The 17,846-nt window shown below is 42.4% G+C and overlaps 1 protein-coding gene across 1 annotated transcript in view; it reads left to right on the top strand.

The window, feature by feature from the left end:
* Window positions 1-17,846, top strand: part of USH2A (usherin) — an 811,661-nt gene that overhangs the window by 561,111 nt on the left and 232,704 nt on the right. The window contains exons 47-48 of the mRNA XM_047754984.1: window positions 7,108-7,306; window positions 11,298-11,466. Coding sequence (XP_047610940.1) covers window positions 7,108-7,306; window positions 11,298-11,466 — 368 coding nt within the window. The remainder of the gene's footprint in view (window positions 1-7,107; window positions 7,307-11,297; window positions 11,467-17,846) is intronic.

Below are 17,846 nucleotides of genomic sequence, written 5' to 3'. Positions count from 1 at the left end.
ACTCTTCTTGCCAGAGCCCCCTCACCCCAAAACCTGCTATCATGGACAGTGTGCCTTCAAGGAGGCTTAAGCCTCCCCATCCTGCAAGACCTCATGGGAAACTAACTCGTGTGCCATGCTGATGACTGATGGTCTGGCAGTCTTATCTTACCCTGTCATGACAGCGCCTCTGGACAATATCTAGCCATTGGAGTTATCTTAACCGGGAAGCAAGCACCTTTTCTGTGGTCATATCGGCTGCCGACCCCCATGTCAGGCTGACCCAATGTGGACACCTTTTAATTTGGACTGGAAACACCTTTCTATACTTGCCTCCCTAATCTAAGCAAATTAAGCTTGGCTATTTCTGCATCTCCAGAAGTACCAACCAAGAGAAGCAGGTGCTTCCAGCATCTCTGAGTGATGTATTGAGAAGGACTTCCTCAGCCTGGAGCATGTCTAGGGCTGATCTGGGGGTGGATTTAATGTTACTCTCTGCTAAGGTAGTAACTCCTCTTTCCCTCCTTGGCTCAGAAATCCTCAGTAGTCCCCCAACGTGCTCCAAAATGAAGCCAGGGAGTTCCTGTTGAGGCGCAGCGGCAACGAATCCGGCTGGTATCCGTGAGGAGGCAGGTCCCATCCCTGGCTTCTCTCAGTGGGTTCAGGATCCAGCATTGCTGTGAGCGGGGGTGTAGGTCGCAGACGGGGCTCAGATCCTGCGTTGCTGTGGCCATGGTGTAGGCCGGCAGCTGTGGTGCCAACTCGACCTCTAGCCTGGGAACCCCCACAGGCCACTAGTGTGGCCCTAAAAAGCAAGCAAACACACACACACACACACACAGGAGGAATGAAGCCAACATTATTTCTATGTTCCACAGACCCCTGCAAGATCCGCCGACCCCACCCGCCCTCCCAGCACCCGCCTGGTTCATTTGCCTCGCTTCTCTGAGCGGTCCAGCTCCGGCCTTGGAGGTTCGGCCACAGCCCCTGGACCAGCCCCTGCTCCTCCTGTTCCCTCCGCCTAGAACTTACATCCTCTTGCTTCGCCTCCACTTTCCGATTCCTGCACGGAGGCACCAGGCCTTCTCAGAGCACCCGTTTGACATGTTAGGGACTTAGATGTCTGTTTTGCGCTTACACGTCTGTTTACTGTCCCATCTTCCGCCGGAAAAATCTAAGTTGTATGAAAGAAGAGACATGGTCCTTCTGGTATGTTCCAGAGTGTGGAATAATGCCACACCCATAGGAAATAGTTCGTAAATCTTCACTGAAGCCCTTACTTTGGAAAACTCTCCTCTCGCTCTGTTTGGGTGGGGCGGGTTCGAGGGGCGGGTCAGTGCTAAAGGGCGGCGTTATCCTCGGAACTCCGCGGAGTCTTGCGGTTCCCTTCGAGAAGCAGGACACCTGTCAGTCCTAAAGGGAGAAACTCTTCCTCCTCAGTGTGGGGCTAAGCTGATGCTCCTCAGCTGGAGAGAAACCCATGGACCATTCCTTCACACTGAAGCGACAGATTAGCTCACTGATATTTCTCTCCGCCCCGGTCTCTTCCGCTCTAACCTGGCAGGTTATTCATCCCAAGAGGGCTTTTTATTCTGCGGGTCGCGCTACTCCACAGTCACCTTATTTCACCATCGGATTCCTCAGCGTGGATCGGAGGGACTTCATCGACGTCCTTCTTAAATTCAGATTGACCTTCCAGAGCGGCCGGGTATACATCATTCAGGCGTCAAGGGGTCACATCACCCTCTCTACGCGGCCAGGCCGCTTCCGACCTCTTGCGTTTGCTTGTGTGTATCTTCCTGCCTAGAATTCTTCCCATCCTCTCCTCGCAAGTCCAGATCCACGTTTCCCCTGAAACCTTCATTGTTAGTGCAGACACAGCCATCTTTGTCTATGTGTTTGTGTAATACTTGCAGCCTGAACGACACAGTTGGACACTTGAGGAGTTCCTTCTGTGACACAGTAGGTTAAGGATCTGAGCAATGGCTCACGTCACTGCAGAGGCGAGGGTTTGATCCCCAGCCCTGCAGAGTCGATTAAGGATCAGGTGATGCCGCAGCTGTGGTGTAGGTCACAGCTGTGGCTTGAATTTGGCCCCTGACCTGGAAATTTCCGTATGCTGCAGATACGGCAAAAACAAAACAAAACAAAACAGAAACCCACTTGATTTTAGAACTGCTATAGAACATTTGACAAGCTTTAGAAATGCATGTTTTATAGCCCCTCATACTCAAGGGCACAGAGTTTTGTCTTTTGATAGTTTACTGACTACCAGTTATGCTAAACACTCTAGTAGATACTTAAACATTCGATGATTTGATTTGAGAGCAGAGAATTAATATTGTCCTCATATTACATGTATTTATATTGAAAGTGTCCCGATCATTCTGACAACCACGATCTGGAGAAGTATTGACGAACTTGCGTGTTATGTAAATGATTGACAAAAATGACCAAGTCGAATAGGAATTTTTTTTAAAAAGGCTGGTGTAAACACAATCAGGGAATCTGGAACTATTTATAATCTAGGCAGATATCTTAAAGTGTATGAAGATATTTTTCCTTTGCCCCAAATAAGAACATTTTGACAAAATGGTGATAAAATATTAGAACAAAATGTTAGCGTGCCAGTGGGAACCCTGACTCTTTATAAAAGGTTTTTCTGACCTGTATCATTTTAAAATTTACCAGTAGAAAGGTAAGTGATCAAGAAAGGATTTTCAGAGTCCCTGTGGGGCTCAGCAGTAATGAATCTGACCTGACTAGTATTCATGAGCACACAGGTTCGATTCCTGGAGTCGCTCAGTGGGTTAAGGATCCTGTGTGGCTGTGGCTGTGGCTGACGGCTGCCCCTCTGATTTGCCCCCTAGCCTGGGAATATCCATATGCCACAGATGCGGCCCTAAGAAGACCAAAAAAAAAAAAAAAAAAAAAGGAAGGAAGGAAAGCAAGAAACGATTTTCCCATACTTATTTCCCTCTTCAGTGTTATTTTGCACTTGAATTGAAAGTGATGGTTGATTAGTGTGGTGGTGGCCACAGGAGTATATGCAGCAAAATATTAAGTCTGCCAGCAATACGGAGGAATTAAAAAGGAATAGCTCCAACTTGACTGTCCAAACACTCAGTGAATCCCTGTGAAAAAATGTGTGTAAATATGGTGGCTTTTACAAGAAGCTATTTTGTTTGTTTTTTTTCTTTTTGCACCTGTAGCTGTAACATATGGAAGTTCCCAGGCTAGGGGTCCAGTTGGGGCTGCAGCTGCCAGCCTACACCACAGCCACAGCAACACAGGATCCAAGCTGCATCAGTGACCTATGTGTCAGTTTGTGGCATCTCTGGATCTTTAACCCACCATGCAGGGCCGAGGATTGAACCCACATTCTTGTGCAGACTACTTTGGGTCCTTAACCTGCTGACCGACAGTGGGAACTTTGTTAAGGTAGCTTAAATTTCATCCTCTAGCACTCTGGGAGCTAAATAAACTCTAATCATTACTTTATGAATAAATCCACCAAAAAAAATCCATTTTGAAGATTCATGATCTGTTTATATTTCCACACAAGCATACTTTTACCAATGTATTAAAATGAAAGAAAAAAAAACTGAGTTCCTGTCTTGGCACAGCAGAAACAAATCTAACTAGGAACCATGAGGTTTCAGGTTTGATCCCTGGCCTCACTCAGTGGGTTAAGGATCTGGCATTGCCGTGAGCTGTTTGTGTAGGTCTCAGACATGGCATTGCTGTGGCTCTGGTGTGGGCCGGCGACGACAGCTCCCATTAGACCCCTAGCCTGGGAACCTCCATATGCCACGGGTTCAGCTCTAAAAAGACGAAACGAACAAACAAAAAACCTTCAGGGAGTTCTTGTGGCTCAGAGGGTTACAACCCCTGCTAGTATCCAAGAGGATGCGGATCTGATCCCTGGCCTCCCTCGTAGGTTAAGGATCTGGCATTGCCATGAGCTGCAGGTCAGTCTTTGACGTGGCTTGGATCCCCCATTGCTGTGGCTGTGGCATAGGCTGGCAGCTGTGGCTCCAATTCAGCCCCAAGCCTGGAAACTTCCATATGCTCTAAGTTCAGCCCTTAAAAAAAAAAAAAGAAGAAGAAGAAGAAGAAAAGAAAAAGAAATTCAGCTTGTTTCCCCAATATTTGACAAGAGTATTCCTTCTATTTATGTCTTAAAACATCCAAGCAGTGAAACTGTTAATCCAGCTAAGAATGATGTGTATTTCTCCGAGATGTCTTTCGATTGAAATCAACAACCAAAAGGTCTTACGATGGCATTCTCATGGGTGCTAATGAGAGATGGACAGGTATTCATCCCGCTCTTCCTCTTTGATTTTGTACATTCGTGTACCTGACGCAGAACCTCAAAATCAAAGTTGCTGATGCGCTCACTGAAAATATGGGTGGTCTCCCTTCAGCGGTTTGCTGTACAAGAAAGACAAGCGACAACGGCGTGGTGCTTTACATGGCGTTTTCTAGGCCAGTGCACCTGCTGTTGTGGATGTCAGATCCTTGAGCGTCACGTAAATGTGATCTTTTCTGTAGTTGATTATACAATGAATACAAAAGAGGTATCTGCAAACGGTGGAATTAATTTTGAGAGTTGGATAAAGACCTTAGAATAATAATGGCACCTGCACAAGTCACCTGTAAAACCATTCTCTCATAGGTGACATTAATTTCTTATCTACAAAGTCTTATTAGTGAATGTGTTATGTTTGTACCTCCAAGAAAATGAAATCATTTTCGTTTTTTCTTTTTTAGCAGTCTATTAAAATGTCAAGGTTTATCTTGACTGCTTCTTTTTAATGTAACTGTTTGGACCTAATTGAATTCCTAATATGTGATGTCACTTAGAATTCTGAAAGGGTCCGGTCATTTGGCCTGTAAAGATAGACTTGTTCAAATGAAAGGTATAACAAAAATATTATTTTACACAATGGCAGAAACATGGTCACCGTAAGTTGTTGTGACCATTTATTTTAAGATCTTTAAAGTGTGCAGACTAAGCTGATCTGTGCTTGCAATTCTCAAAGTACTAACTGAAGTGTTTTATAGGTAAAGATAACCTGTAACCATGTGTGAATGGTTGTTATGGTTGGAAATTCTAGAATCATAAAAATAAAATTGATCTTGAGTGTCAGAGTTTCACCCTCTTTTTGGAAAGCAATAAGAGCGAAAGTAATTTTTTACCTTCTCCTGGTGTTTTGCATGGCGTTCTTTGCTCAACGGCGAGAGTATGTCACATCCAAGTCACTGGGGCTTTATTAATGACTTGACTTTATCCATATAGATCTTTAAAAAAAGTACTGAAGATAGTGCAGGTATGTCATCTAGGCTGAACCATTCTGGCGAGTAGACATGATGCAGAATTGAAGTTCTACAACCCCAGAGTTCCCTGGTGACTTTGCGGTTAAGGATCCAGCATTGTCACTGCTGTGGCTCGGGTTCGATCCCTGGCCTGGGAACTTCCACATGCAGTGGGTGCAGCCAAAAAAAAAAGAAAGGAAAAAAATAAATTAATAAAGTTCCATAACACTAATCCAAGAGTAAATCCTGTAATTCAGGGCTGAGTCCTGTGTGAATAGCTTCATGTTATGATCTCATTCAGGGCAGCGAATGAATTATTAATAGATCATTGAAAATGCAGTAACATTTCGGTCCATTGTTATGCCTGCATTGTATACCAGCCCACCCAAAACAACATACTTATACGTTTAGAATCAATTGTGGCTCAATTCTTAAAAAACAAACATCTTCAAGGACATAATGGTAGAAAGGTATTTGTTGTAAGAAACCCCAATTCCTGCATCTCTGACCACAAAACATATCTGATCATGGTATATAAAAAAATGTGTTGGAGAAATAAATCTGTTTCTGGGAGTCAAAAATTAAGTATACATGGAGGGATCTTATCCTGTCAACTTTTATCAACTGATGAAACATAAATCTTATGTATAAATAAATAAATGTATTGATAAATTTCCTCAGTTAACTTATCAACTGAAAAAAATTTTTGTGGCTGTAATTGACAAAACCCCCAACAATAGAGGCCGGAGTAAGTAGTTCTAGAGATAGACCATTGCTGGCATGGGTTCAGTTATTCCAAAGACAGCAAAGGCATCTTTGTGATTCTTTATGCTCGCTCTTAAATGTTTGCAAGATGTTTGAGATGGTCGCTGAAGCTTCAGATATCGCATTTAGCAGAAAGAAAGAAAAAGGGAAAGGCAACAGCCATGTCAAGAAAGCTCAGATTTCCTAGGGGCGTTTATTGGAATCCCACCGTCTTCTGATGCATCTCGCTGAGCAGAGCTGGGTCACAGCACGAGTCCCTGCTGAGGGAAGGAAGACAAAAGAGAAAGCGATTCTAAGTGGGGAGTAGGTCTGCCGCAGATTCTAATGTTCACCTTATTTATTAAGTCAAATTCTTTGTGTCTTACTTCGATTTATCCACCAAAATTTTCTATTGATCTTCCTGAGTAGCCACAAACAATGATACTCTATTTTTTGCCTCTGAAATTTAAAGTGGGAAACCACTGGATTCATGTCATGTGTTTTTCTCCCAACAGTTAAGTAGTGGGGGGCTGGAGTGTGGCTCTAGGGAACACAGTGTATCCGGTTTTGTGTCCCTCTTCTATATGTGAACACAGGTTTCTCTTCTTTGGGGGTGTTTTCCCATGTTGTTCCTTTTCACGTAATATTTTATTAGTTTCGGAATCTAAGTTCATGAATGACGGTCATACCGTTATAGCTGTATATCGAATTTAATACAAGTTTTGTTAGTAAAATAAAAAAATTATTATTATTATAAAAATATTATTATTTATAGTTTTTATTATAATAAAAGTAATAATAAATAAATGGTTTTGATTGATTCTCAGAGCGTAGGCTATGGTAATGGCATAGATGAGTGTGTGTGTGTGTGTGTGTGTTCCTTTGTGTGTGTGAATAAATATATATATTATATATATTCCTTTGCCCCAGCTTTTTAATTAGGAAGCGGTTGCTGCAAGAGACCTTTTGACCAAGCCTGAAGACTAATTGAAAAGTAGATGAGGCCGATAGCGGCGATGTCAAATGTTGTCTTTTCAGAAGTATCGATTATTCTGTCCGTTGCAGATCCCTTCGCATTGATTGGGTGTCTCCAGGGAGGCCCAATGGCATCCTTCTCGGATACGATCTCTTACGGAAAACATGGCGTCCATGCCCTGAGACCCACAAGCTAATCGGGGGCCACAGTGGGGAACTCTGCAAGGCAGTGAAGTGTCAACAACCAGAAACGCTCTGTGGACACAGGTGCTACTCTCCTGAGGCTAAGGTGAGTCTTTTCAAACTAGTCAGTGAACTATGTTTTCCTGACTAAACACCCCAGGTGACATCCCTCGCTTCTCAAACCATGGCTTAGGATAATTAGTAGTTCCCCTCGTCTAGCAAGAAGACCCCATGGAAAAGAAAAGATGCTTGTACAAATCCTATCTTCCTCCTGAATGTTTTGGCCGTCTCACTTTCAACGTCTTCCCAGGAAAACTAGTTTATTGAAGTGATAAGAAGCCTCCCGAACGTGTGTCTGCTTGAGTGACTTGAATTTTCTTTGCAGCAAATCCACTCGGCTACAAGTGGGTGTCTGTTGACGTGACACCAGTGAGGACCTGTGAGTGGGCCCTTGCATGGTTTGTCAGATATACTTTTAAATTATGGCCATTTGCAGATTAATGTTCATATTAGTTGCAGTTTAGGAAGCAGATCAATAATACAGCCAGACAGAGGAGTTTGTAAAAATGGTTTTTATTGACAAACGATGCAGGAAATCCTTAGTTTGAAGATAGGATTTCACATAATGAAATAACCTTCCTATTTGTCAGCGACATCACACATGTAATGACTAAAGCTACTGCTAAATTCAAAAGTCACTGCAAAGGGACACAGTAATTAAGAAAGTGAGTTGTTGACGCAGTATGGATCAAAATACAAATTATGGTGGCTGACACTGGCTCAGCAGTAGTTATCATCTGAGAAATGTTATAAAACTAGGAGCTACTATCCTTTTGTTGACATTAGGCTCGAAAATTGTCACTATGCCTAAGTTTTCTATCATTTGGGGCCATTAAATGTGTGCTGTCTGATGAACATACTTCCATAAAATGAAATTAACTCTAGGATTTCTGAGAGGAACAATGCTGGAATAAATTTTCCCATTAATAAGTTTCTCAAGAAGAGGGAACATTTTGACACATGAAACAAAGTCTGATTTTTATTTTAAGGATTAAGGACACACACAGATAGCATCAGTGAAAGAGACTAAAGGAAGTCAAAAATCTCAAGAGAAAATGCTTGTGAATTTCTGTTTGGGGTTAACGATGAATGCATATTTCCTGGGTGAGAGCTTGGAGAGAGGTGGGAAATAGACCTATGGTGAGTCTAAGAGCCTTTTGGCTAAATCAGTATTAACATCAGGAGCATCTGAGACAGTGATGCCAGCTTCCCCAGGCAATGACAGCCATGGTTCTCCAACTCCAGTCAGCATCAACCCGGGGGGCTTGTTAAAGCGCAGGTAGCAGGTCCCACCCCCAGAGTAAGTCTGGGGTAGAGCTTGAGAATCTGCCTTTCTAAAAATTTCCCAGATGATGCCTCTGCTTCTGGCCCAGGGACCACACTTGGACCATCTCTAGACTATAGAGTTGCTTTGGGAAACCTGAGAGCAAGGAACAGACTGCCTATTGGAATATTAGCTACACCTCAGCTCAAGTTTTTAAAATATCCATGTATGTTTTCTGAGACACCTAACTTGAATACCGAATTTTTTTTAAAGAGACTTTTGAGATTTTCATTCAGAGGTGGTGGACTGTTCATTAAATAACAACAAAATTAAGAATGAAAAGACAAAACAAAACCAGGTAGTGTGCACCTAAGAAGTTGCCAGCACTATGCCAACTCTTGGGCACGTGGCCAGTGACTTCGCTTCTAAAAAAAATCTCAGGGCTAGGAGTTTCTCTTTTTGCTCAATGGGTTACTAATCTGACTTAGCATCCATGAGGATGCGGGTTCAATCCCTGGCCTCACTCAGTGGGCTAAAGACCAGTGTTGCCCTGGGCAGCTGCAACCCCGATTTGAGCCCCAGCCTGGGAACTTCCATATGCTACACCTGTGGCCCTAAAGAGCAAAAGGAAAAAAAGCTCAAGTCCAATGTGAGAGTCCAATGTGCAATGTGATTACAAGGCAGAGATAATAGCTCCTTTTCCAGGAAGGGCCAAAGGTCTGTAAACATGGAAAAGAGCTAGTATTTTGGCCTGAGCAGATGAGTGGGTAGAAGAGGAATGGTGAGGCTTGTAGGAACAGATATGGTCAAAGGGTGGATTGGTTCCTGGACCGCCATGTAGTATTCGAGGAGCCCCGGGATACCGAACTCCAGGGATGCTCAAGTCCCTTGTATAAAATGGCACAGGACAGGTGGTCCTCTTTAGCTGTGGGTTTAGCATCTGGGGATACGGAGGCTCTACTCAACTATCAGACTTACATCTTAGAGAACTATTAAAATATAGCACAGCAAGAGAAGGGAGAGATTTTCATCAGTCAAGAGGAAAACAATGTGTAAAGATATGGAGATACTACGTGCTTTGGGGGAAACTGCTTTATTTGTCAGTCCTTCCTCACATGGCCTCCTTTTCTTTCATCCTCAAAGCCTCTAGGGCTTGTTCTAAATTACTGAAGACTGAATTTGAAGATTGAGAGAAATATTCTGTTTAGGAGGAGACCTCACAAGAGAAATAATTGCTTGAACATGTCCCCTTTGGGGACCCATCCATGATCTAAAGCAGAGTGGGTTAGAAGGAAGACACAAGTTTCATACGACTGAAGGGGGTGAGAATGGCGTTGACCCTGAAAAGATGGAAGGGAACCAGATGCTGATGGCCCATCGCTAAATACATGCTGGAGTGAAAATTTCAAAAGGGGCTGATAAGTCTTAGAGAATCTTGTTGAAGGACAAGGCTCCCTGTGCTTCAGTGTCCAAACACACTCTGTGTGAACGACACCTTCGTGAATGCTCGATCATGAAGGAGGGCAAGATTTTAGGTCATTGTCATGAGACAAGAGGAACGTATGTATTGTTTTACCCTGAAAGCAAAATTCACCAGCATGCCTAAATCCCAAACAAACGCATAGAGAAGAGTTTTTGCTTAACTCTTTAAAATGGGGCATAGTTTGAAAGTTTACTTTTCACACAGAATAGGCCATCCCCCCAAAATCATGCAGTTTATCCTCAGAATTAGACTAATGTTGAATCCTCATTGCTGATGACTAAATCTGACAAAGCAAATTTATTATAGTTGGTTTAACAGGGCCACCTGAGAAGCCACAGACGTAGACTTCTGCCCAATTTCTTTGCTCTTTGGTGAGCTTTTAAGAAATGAAATACTCAACTAGGCTTAAGACTTGGAGATTCCCTATTCCACTGCCCTTGCATTGAGCATGAATCAAATGTTGGTACAGGCTGGTAGCTGCAATGAACAGAAAGGAACAAGAGAAGCACCTCTTAAATAGTGGTTGATTTCGCCTGCCGCAGGAAGCATCTATCTAATTAATGTAACGTAAGCCACGTATAGGTTCAACTAGTCATTGTTTCATTTGTTACATTTACAGAGTGTCAGTCTCTCAGACCTCAAGCGAATATGCAAAATAATTATTTGATTGTTCAAGCACGTAATTTCTTCCACAGCTCCTGGGGAAAACACATTGTTACAAGGGCTTTTCAAAATTAATCTCCATATAAATTTCCTCATATATACGCGTATACATACATGGACACATATAAATGTTGGACACTGTTGAGATTGCCTTGTCTGAAGATTGGGTTCATAAATAAGGGATCATATAAATTAGTATAAGGAAAAGGCAATGTATTAAAAAAAAATCAATGAGAGGCAGGTTTCCACAGATGTGGTGTTTTTAAATTAAGCAATCATTAAAATAAAAACATATATATGAAGAAAATTGTTCATTTACAATTCTAAATCATCTTTACATTGGAAGCACTGACATGCAAAAGGTAATTCATATTTATAGAGTATTATAATAGCACACAAGGCACCGGCGAAGGCTAAAAGAAGCTACATTGTATCAAGTAGCATTGATAGAATTTGAATGATGCTGAGACAATGTATTCCTTTAAGCCTTTGAGTTTTTATCAGAAACAGGCCTCCTTTAGTCTCAGATCAAAGCCTTGTGAGGTAACAACTAGCTCACAGAAGATATGGCGGTATACTATTCTTAATTAAACTGATATTTTTTTACACTTGACTCCCCGCTTTCAGGTCTGTTGTCGAGGAACTCTCCACGACCCCCGACCTGGACACCGCTGCTGCGAAGAGAAGTACATTGCATTTGCCGCTAATGCAACTGGAGTTTGCTGTGGTGGCCGAGTACGAGAGGCGCAACCAAACCACCAGTGCTGCTCGGGGTATTACGTTAGAATTCTCCCAGGTGAGACTCCTGTCCAGGTGTGCTCAGGTATCTTGGGAGCCAGAAAAAGCAGGCATGTGACTTATGTCAGAAAACTGTTCGAAGCCTCTCCCCACCAGAAACTGAACCAGTGGCAGGCTACAGATGTCATTTCTCCTTTTTTTTTTTTTTTTTGGTCTTTTTGCCTTTTCTAGGGCTGCTCCTGCAGCACGTGGAGGTTCCCAGGCTAGGGATCCAATCGGAGCTGTAGCCACCAGCCTACGCCAGAGCCACAGCAACACGGGATCTGAGCCGCGTCTGCGACCTACACCACAGCTCACAGCAATGCCGGATCCTTAGCCCACTGAGCAAGGCCAGGGATAGAACCTGAAGCCTCATGGTTCCTAGTCGGATTCGTTAACCACTGAGCCACGACGGGAACTCCAGATATCATTTCTCCTTTAAGCTTTCTTGAAATAGAAGCAAGACTAAGTACAAAACAGAGAGGGAATACAAAGGATTTATTAGATGTACTACATAAAGAAATCTATCTGGATATCCGGATAACTCCCTTTTTTGTGACCTTATTTTATTCACGTGGCTGAGTATTTCACCATAAACTCTGGAAAGCTGTTCCCTGCTGTCTCCATTTCTATCCTGAAGGATGCATGCATTGTTTCTAGAGGGAACCAAAGATTCCATTTTTCTGAGGCTAGCCCACTGCTGGCATCTCCTAACTGCTCCCGGTCTGACAGCGGAGGGGGTTGCAGCAAAGAGTATTTGCCAGCAATTTTGCCCCCCTCACCTTTTTTTTTCTTTCTGTCTTACCAGCCAACTGAATAAGCCATTTTCCAAGTTCAACTACACAAAACAATGACCAGTGAGTATAATTGAGAATGAAGGTAACGATTGGCATTTATAAAACAAGTTTCTGGCAGGCTCTGCATTAAAGGCTTTTCATATGATCTGATGCCAGACATATTTTTCACAACTGTAGGAGACTGGTATTTTATCTTAAGTTTACAAATAAGGAAAAAAGAGGTTCTGAGAGAATACATAACATGCCCAGATTCCCATAGATGAGCGTGGAAGGGCTGAAATGCACACCTCGGTGTGTCTTTCCAAACTCCATGCTCTTGTGAGTGCTCTACCTGACAGGTGTTAACAGAGTCCCATTGTGGCTGAGCAGGATATGGATCCAACACTGTCTCCGTGAGGATGTGGGTTCGATTCTTAGTCTTGCTCAGTGGGTTAAGGATCTGGCAGCGGCGTTGCCACAAGCTGCAGCACAGGTCACAGATGTGGCTTGGATCTGGTGCCGCTGTGGCTGTGGTGTAGGCTTCAGTTGCAGCTCAGATTCGACCCCTAGCCCAGGAACGTCCAGAGTCCGTATGCAGCAGGTGCGGCCAATAAAAAGGGAAAAAAAGAAGAAAACAAAAAGCGTTGGCATAGTTTTTTTTAATGACTATTCCAGAATTCTAAGAATCTTCGTTACTATCCATTATCATGTATTCTGGAAAAGGCATTAAGAATACAGATTTTTTTCTTCTTTCTGCCTAGTTTAATGCCTGTGTCTTCCTGAAAAGCATAGAAAATAGGTATGAGAGAAAGAGAAGAAAGTGTGTAGATGCCCAAGGAAAGCTGACGGCTTTGCGATGTCTAGTTTAACAGGAAGTGTATGTCAAGTCGTTATTTAATGCAGGGGTTGTTCAGTGGACCTTGTGTTTGCTATAAATAGATCCATCTAAAATATCTCAGTTGAGAAATCGTCTCACCTCCATCTCTTTTGCAAAACATTGGAGCAAAAAGGGAGGGTGAAGTGATGAAATACGGTGCAGCTTTATTCGAGGCAGGAATCCTCTCTTCTTCATAATTTCCCCTTAAAATTAATAGAATATCTGCCTTCATAGAAGTACCGTTATTTCTGCTTTTCACTCATAAATGCTTTCATAAGTGAATAACTCTTGATCAGCTGGACTGAGTAAGAAAACAATGGTGATGGGACGAAGGATTTTGTAGAAAGGCTTTAACTTCTTTATCCTACAAATTGTAGTGTTAGGCATTCCATGAAACACTGTCCAAAAGCTTCCTCTCTCAAAATAATTGACAGCTGGGGAGTTTTCAACTATAGTTCACATCTTCCCCCTGTTGCAGAAAACATTGCCTTGAAAATGGTAATTACGTAGGTGAGATGGAAATTTTCTGTTGCCTCACCCTTTCCATCCTTCAGACCGCTGGGTAGCATTAGGCTTTTCTCTAAGTCTAGTGGAGAATGAAATAATCATGTTTTCATTTCTTAGTCACAGGAAAATTTTTGATAAGTCATGGTTTGCACTTAGCCATTCCAGCTCTGAAAAATATCCTCCCTGCCTCAGAATTGATGAAAGACACTTGATGGCATCTGTCAAAGCTCTGAATACTTAGGAGATTTTCCTGTCACCTTTCTTAATTCTATCACAGATTTTGATCTAAGAAAACTTTCTTTCCATTTTCAAACAAAATTCAACATTTTTTTCCAAAAGCAAAATGTCATGGAAGCTCAAAGGTCATTTACTGATATTACACAAAACTTTTTTTTGGCTTTTTAGGGCCACACCCACAGCATATGGAGGTTCCTAGGCTAGGAGTTGAATAGGAGCTACTTCTGCCAGCCACAGCCACAGCCACAGCCACAGCAATGCAGGATCCGAGCCGCGTCTGCAACCTACACCACAGCTCACGGCAATGCCAGCTCCTTAACCCACAGAGCAAGGCCAGGGATCGAACCCGCAACCTCATGGTTCCTAGTTGGATTCATTTCCACTGCACAACGGGAACGCCAACACAAAACTTCTTAATAAGTCACTTTTAAAAGAATTTTTTTAAACCTCCGTGTTCTCCCTCAGGCCTTGAGCATTTTAATATCTACCAAACTGTTGAGCAGGGCTCACATTTGGATGTCTTTTAAGTGGTTCGTTTTTCACAGGATTAGAATGCCTCCTTTGGTGTCAAGGGGGAAAGAAAATGCCATCTTAAGGGAAAATCAAAGAGAGTGTTTTGCTCCAATCATTCATCTCAATGGGCCGAAATGAAGAGATTATATTGTGAGCTCTGTCTTCAGCCAAAGGTCTTTATTAACTAGTGTAACACCGGTTACCTCAAGAACGAAAGCATGGTGACCCCAGACCATCTTGTATTTCAGTGTAATTAAAATTCAATCAGCAGTCTGCCAGTTCAAGGCTGAGAAAGGTAGAGGCGTTTTGATATTTATAGATAAGTCCAGCATATTGGTGAATCAGACTGACTTCATTTTTGTCACACCTTTCCTCCACAGAACCCCATCACAAAGAGCAGCAAAGGAAGGAATGCTTTTTCCACTCCTTTTTTTTTTTTCTAAATATGCTAATGACCTCAAGCGAGATGTTAATGTGGGTCATTGTTTGATAAGAATAACAATTAACTGTGAAGACTGCGTGGTAGCTTTTAGAGAGAAAACATTTTCAAGCCTGTCGCGAAATAGATTCATTTTGAGAGGTTAATGAGAAGGCGACTGATCCTTGTATCTTATGTCTAATAGCCCTTTTCTGAGAGGAAAAAAAAAATCAGTGGAACATCTCATTGATGCAATCCGCATGTCTTTTTATGAGGCCTTTTCTTTGGTCAGTAACTAAATAAAATTCGGAGGGATTCAGGAAAATATGAATAAAATATCCAATTGATTTTTTTTTTTTTTACCCCAAAATAGCTTTGTTAAAAAAAAAAAAAAAAAGGAGTTCCCGTCGTGGCACAGTGGTTAACGAATCCGACTAGGAACCATGAGGTTGCGGGTTCGGTCCCTGCCCTTGCTCAGTGGGTTAACGATCCGGCGTTGCCGTGAGCTGTGGTGTAGGTTGCAGACGCGGCTCGGATCCCGAGTTGCTGTGGCTCTGGCGTAGGCCGGTGGCTACAGCTCCGATTCAACCCCTAGCCTGGGAACCTCCATATGCTGCGGGAGCGGCCCAAGAAATAGCAACAACAAAAAAGACAAAAAAAGACAAAAAAAAAGTTGGTTTTCCCCAATGTCAATGTGTACAGTTTCCTCTAAGCCTGCCATGGTCCTAAGTGATGTTTAATTAACTGATGCTGCCCCCTGGACCATGTGACACATTATAGTAAAGTTTGCCAACAAGAAACACTGTATTTTCAGCTGTAGAGATTTAAGAAGGATGGAAAGTACGTTGCAGACCAGACAGGAGAATCCATTCACCCAGAAATGTACCAAAGACCAACTTCACTGTTCACAGGAAGCTCTTTTCTCCTTCATTGGCCTCCAGTAGAATCATCGTGAAACATTAACCAAGTTCCCTTCTACTCTTAGATACCATGTTACAGGAGCCTTTCAAAGACTATGTGTCCCCTGCATGCCAGGAATTCATATCTTGAGAGAAAACTGAGAATGCCTTGTACCACTCCTGGGTATTTCCTCTGGAGAAATGAAGCCTTGTATAAACACAAAACCCTGTACACGAATGTTTATATCAGCTCTATTCGTAATTTCCAAAAACTAGAAATGGTCTGTAAGTCCCTCAGTGGGTAACTAGACAAACTCTGGTAAATCCACACAGAGGAATACTGTGCAGCCATCAGATGAAACAAGCTGTTGAGATATTCCGAAGCAGCATTATGCTGAGCGAAAGAAACCAGTCTCGAAAAGTTACACATTTTAAGATGACATTTGTATGACATGAAACCAAGCAGGACCTTGCAGGATGTGCCCTGGTCCAAAAGCCCCCTTGGGTCCTCATTTCTTGTTTGTGGAAAAAGACTTTAGTCTCCCAGTCCTTCTGTGAGTTCCAAAGACCAGACGGTTGCAGTTACTAAGTAGGGAAGTGAAGGAATACAGAAACAAAGGAAAAGTAGTTAAATGAAGAAAAGTAATGACAATAATTCAGCAATAACGCAAGAGTCCTAGTTGCCCCAAAAGGTATATACATAACAGTGTGATGGGTATCTTTAAGTTGTTCTTGAGGAACTAAGATCCACCCCCCTCACCCCCACAACCCCACCCAAGTGGAGGATGGTGACTGAATGCCTGAGCATAAGCATGTAGACCCAGACTGGTTGAAACCAGAACATTGATGATTTGCGGGTGCCTTGAAACAACACTCTTGTTACCAATTAATCAGAAGAAAGTCGTGTACCCTGCAAACCTCATTCAAATGTTGCCGTTAAAAACCTTTCCCGAAAACCATCAGGGAGTTTGGGTCTTTTGACCATGAGCCACCCACTCTTTGCTTGGCATCCTGCAATGAAGAATATGCTGTGCTTACCTTCGCCACCATCCAAGGTCTGTAGACTGGCTTTGCTGCATGGCAGGCAGGTAGACCCAAAGCTCAGTCCGGTAACAGACATGTATGTAAAGATGAGTCACAGAGAGGGAGGACAAATCAGTGACTGCCAAGAGAATAGAAGGATGGAGAGAGAGTGACGATAAAGCATTAGCATGAAGGAACATAAAACTCTTCTGTATTCTGATGATATTTCTGTGGTAAAATTCACAGAACTGTGCATCCCAGGCTGGTCAGTTTTACTGGATGATATCTTCTCAAATAAATTCTGCTAAAAGGAGCACACCTTAGAATTCTATCTCCATTTTTATAAGTAGGAAAAATGAGACATGGCAACATGACCAAGCTACGCAGCAGGTCAAGATCAGAATTTCCATGATTAAATATTATATTGAGCCCTTTATTATGTAAAGCCCTTATATATCATGTGTTATGATAATGTGATGACTTCATATGTGTAATATATTTTTATGCTATCTTGATAGAAACGAAAGCAAACAAATATATCTGCATTCAAATTACCTTGAAAATTCCTATAAAAAAAAAAAAAACAAGCAGAAAGTGATCTCATGAGACCTTCTTACCTTTTCCACCTCTGGAAGCTGCCCACATTCATTGGCTATGGCCCCCTTCCATCTTCCAGGCCTGCAATGGCCAGCGGAGCCTTTCTCACATTGTGCCGTCAAACTTAATTCCATCTGCTTTATGAATTTCCCTTCGCCATAGACCTTAGCATATCCACAGGTTCCAAGGATTAGGACATGTGCATGCATCTTTGGAAGGCTATACTTTGCTTACCACACTAAGATTTGTGTGAAATAATTACAAGAATTGAGAGTGCATTTCTGTAAACTGTTGGGACATAACTGTCCCAAGTCAACACAAAGAGATTCTATAAGTGTGAATGCCAGAGATACATGAAAAACTGCCAAGCTTATATCTGTTACTCTAAATTTAGTAGCTGTCTTGGGGATTGGAGATAAGATGATATTAGGGTTGAGAACTACAGGGAAATCAGAAAGCACAATCTTGTTAATGCCCCTTAAGTCTTAGTGTTATATACGAGTTATTTGTCTTTTCAGATGGAATGAATAATGTGTTAGGTATAGGGGGTAA

This window comes from Phacochoerus africanus, chromosome 12 (assembly GCF_016906955.1).
Source record: "Phacochoerus africanus isolate WHEZ1 chromosome 12, ROS_Pafr_v1, whole genome shotgun sequence".
In the NCBI taxonomy this organism is placed as follows: domain Eukaryota; kingdom Metazoa; phylum Chordata; class Mammalia; order Artiodactyla; family Suidae; genus Phacochoerus; species Phacochoerus africanus.
Note: the sequence above shows the minus strand (reverse complement) of the source record. Positions and strands in the feature narration are given on the sequence as shown.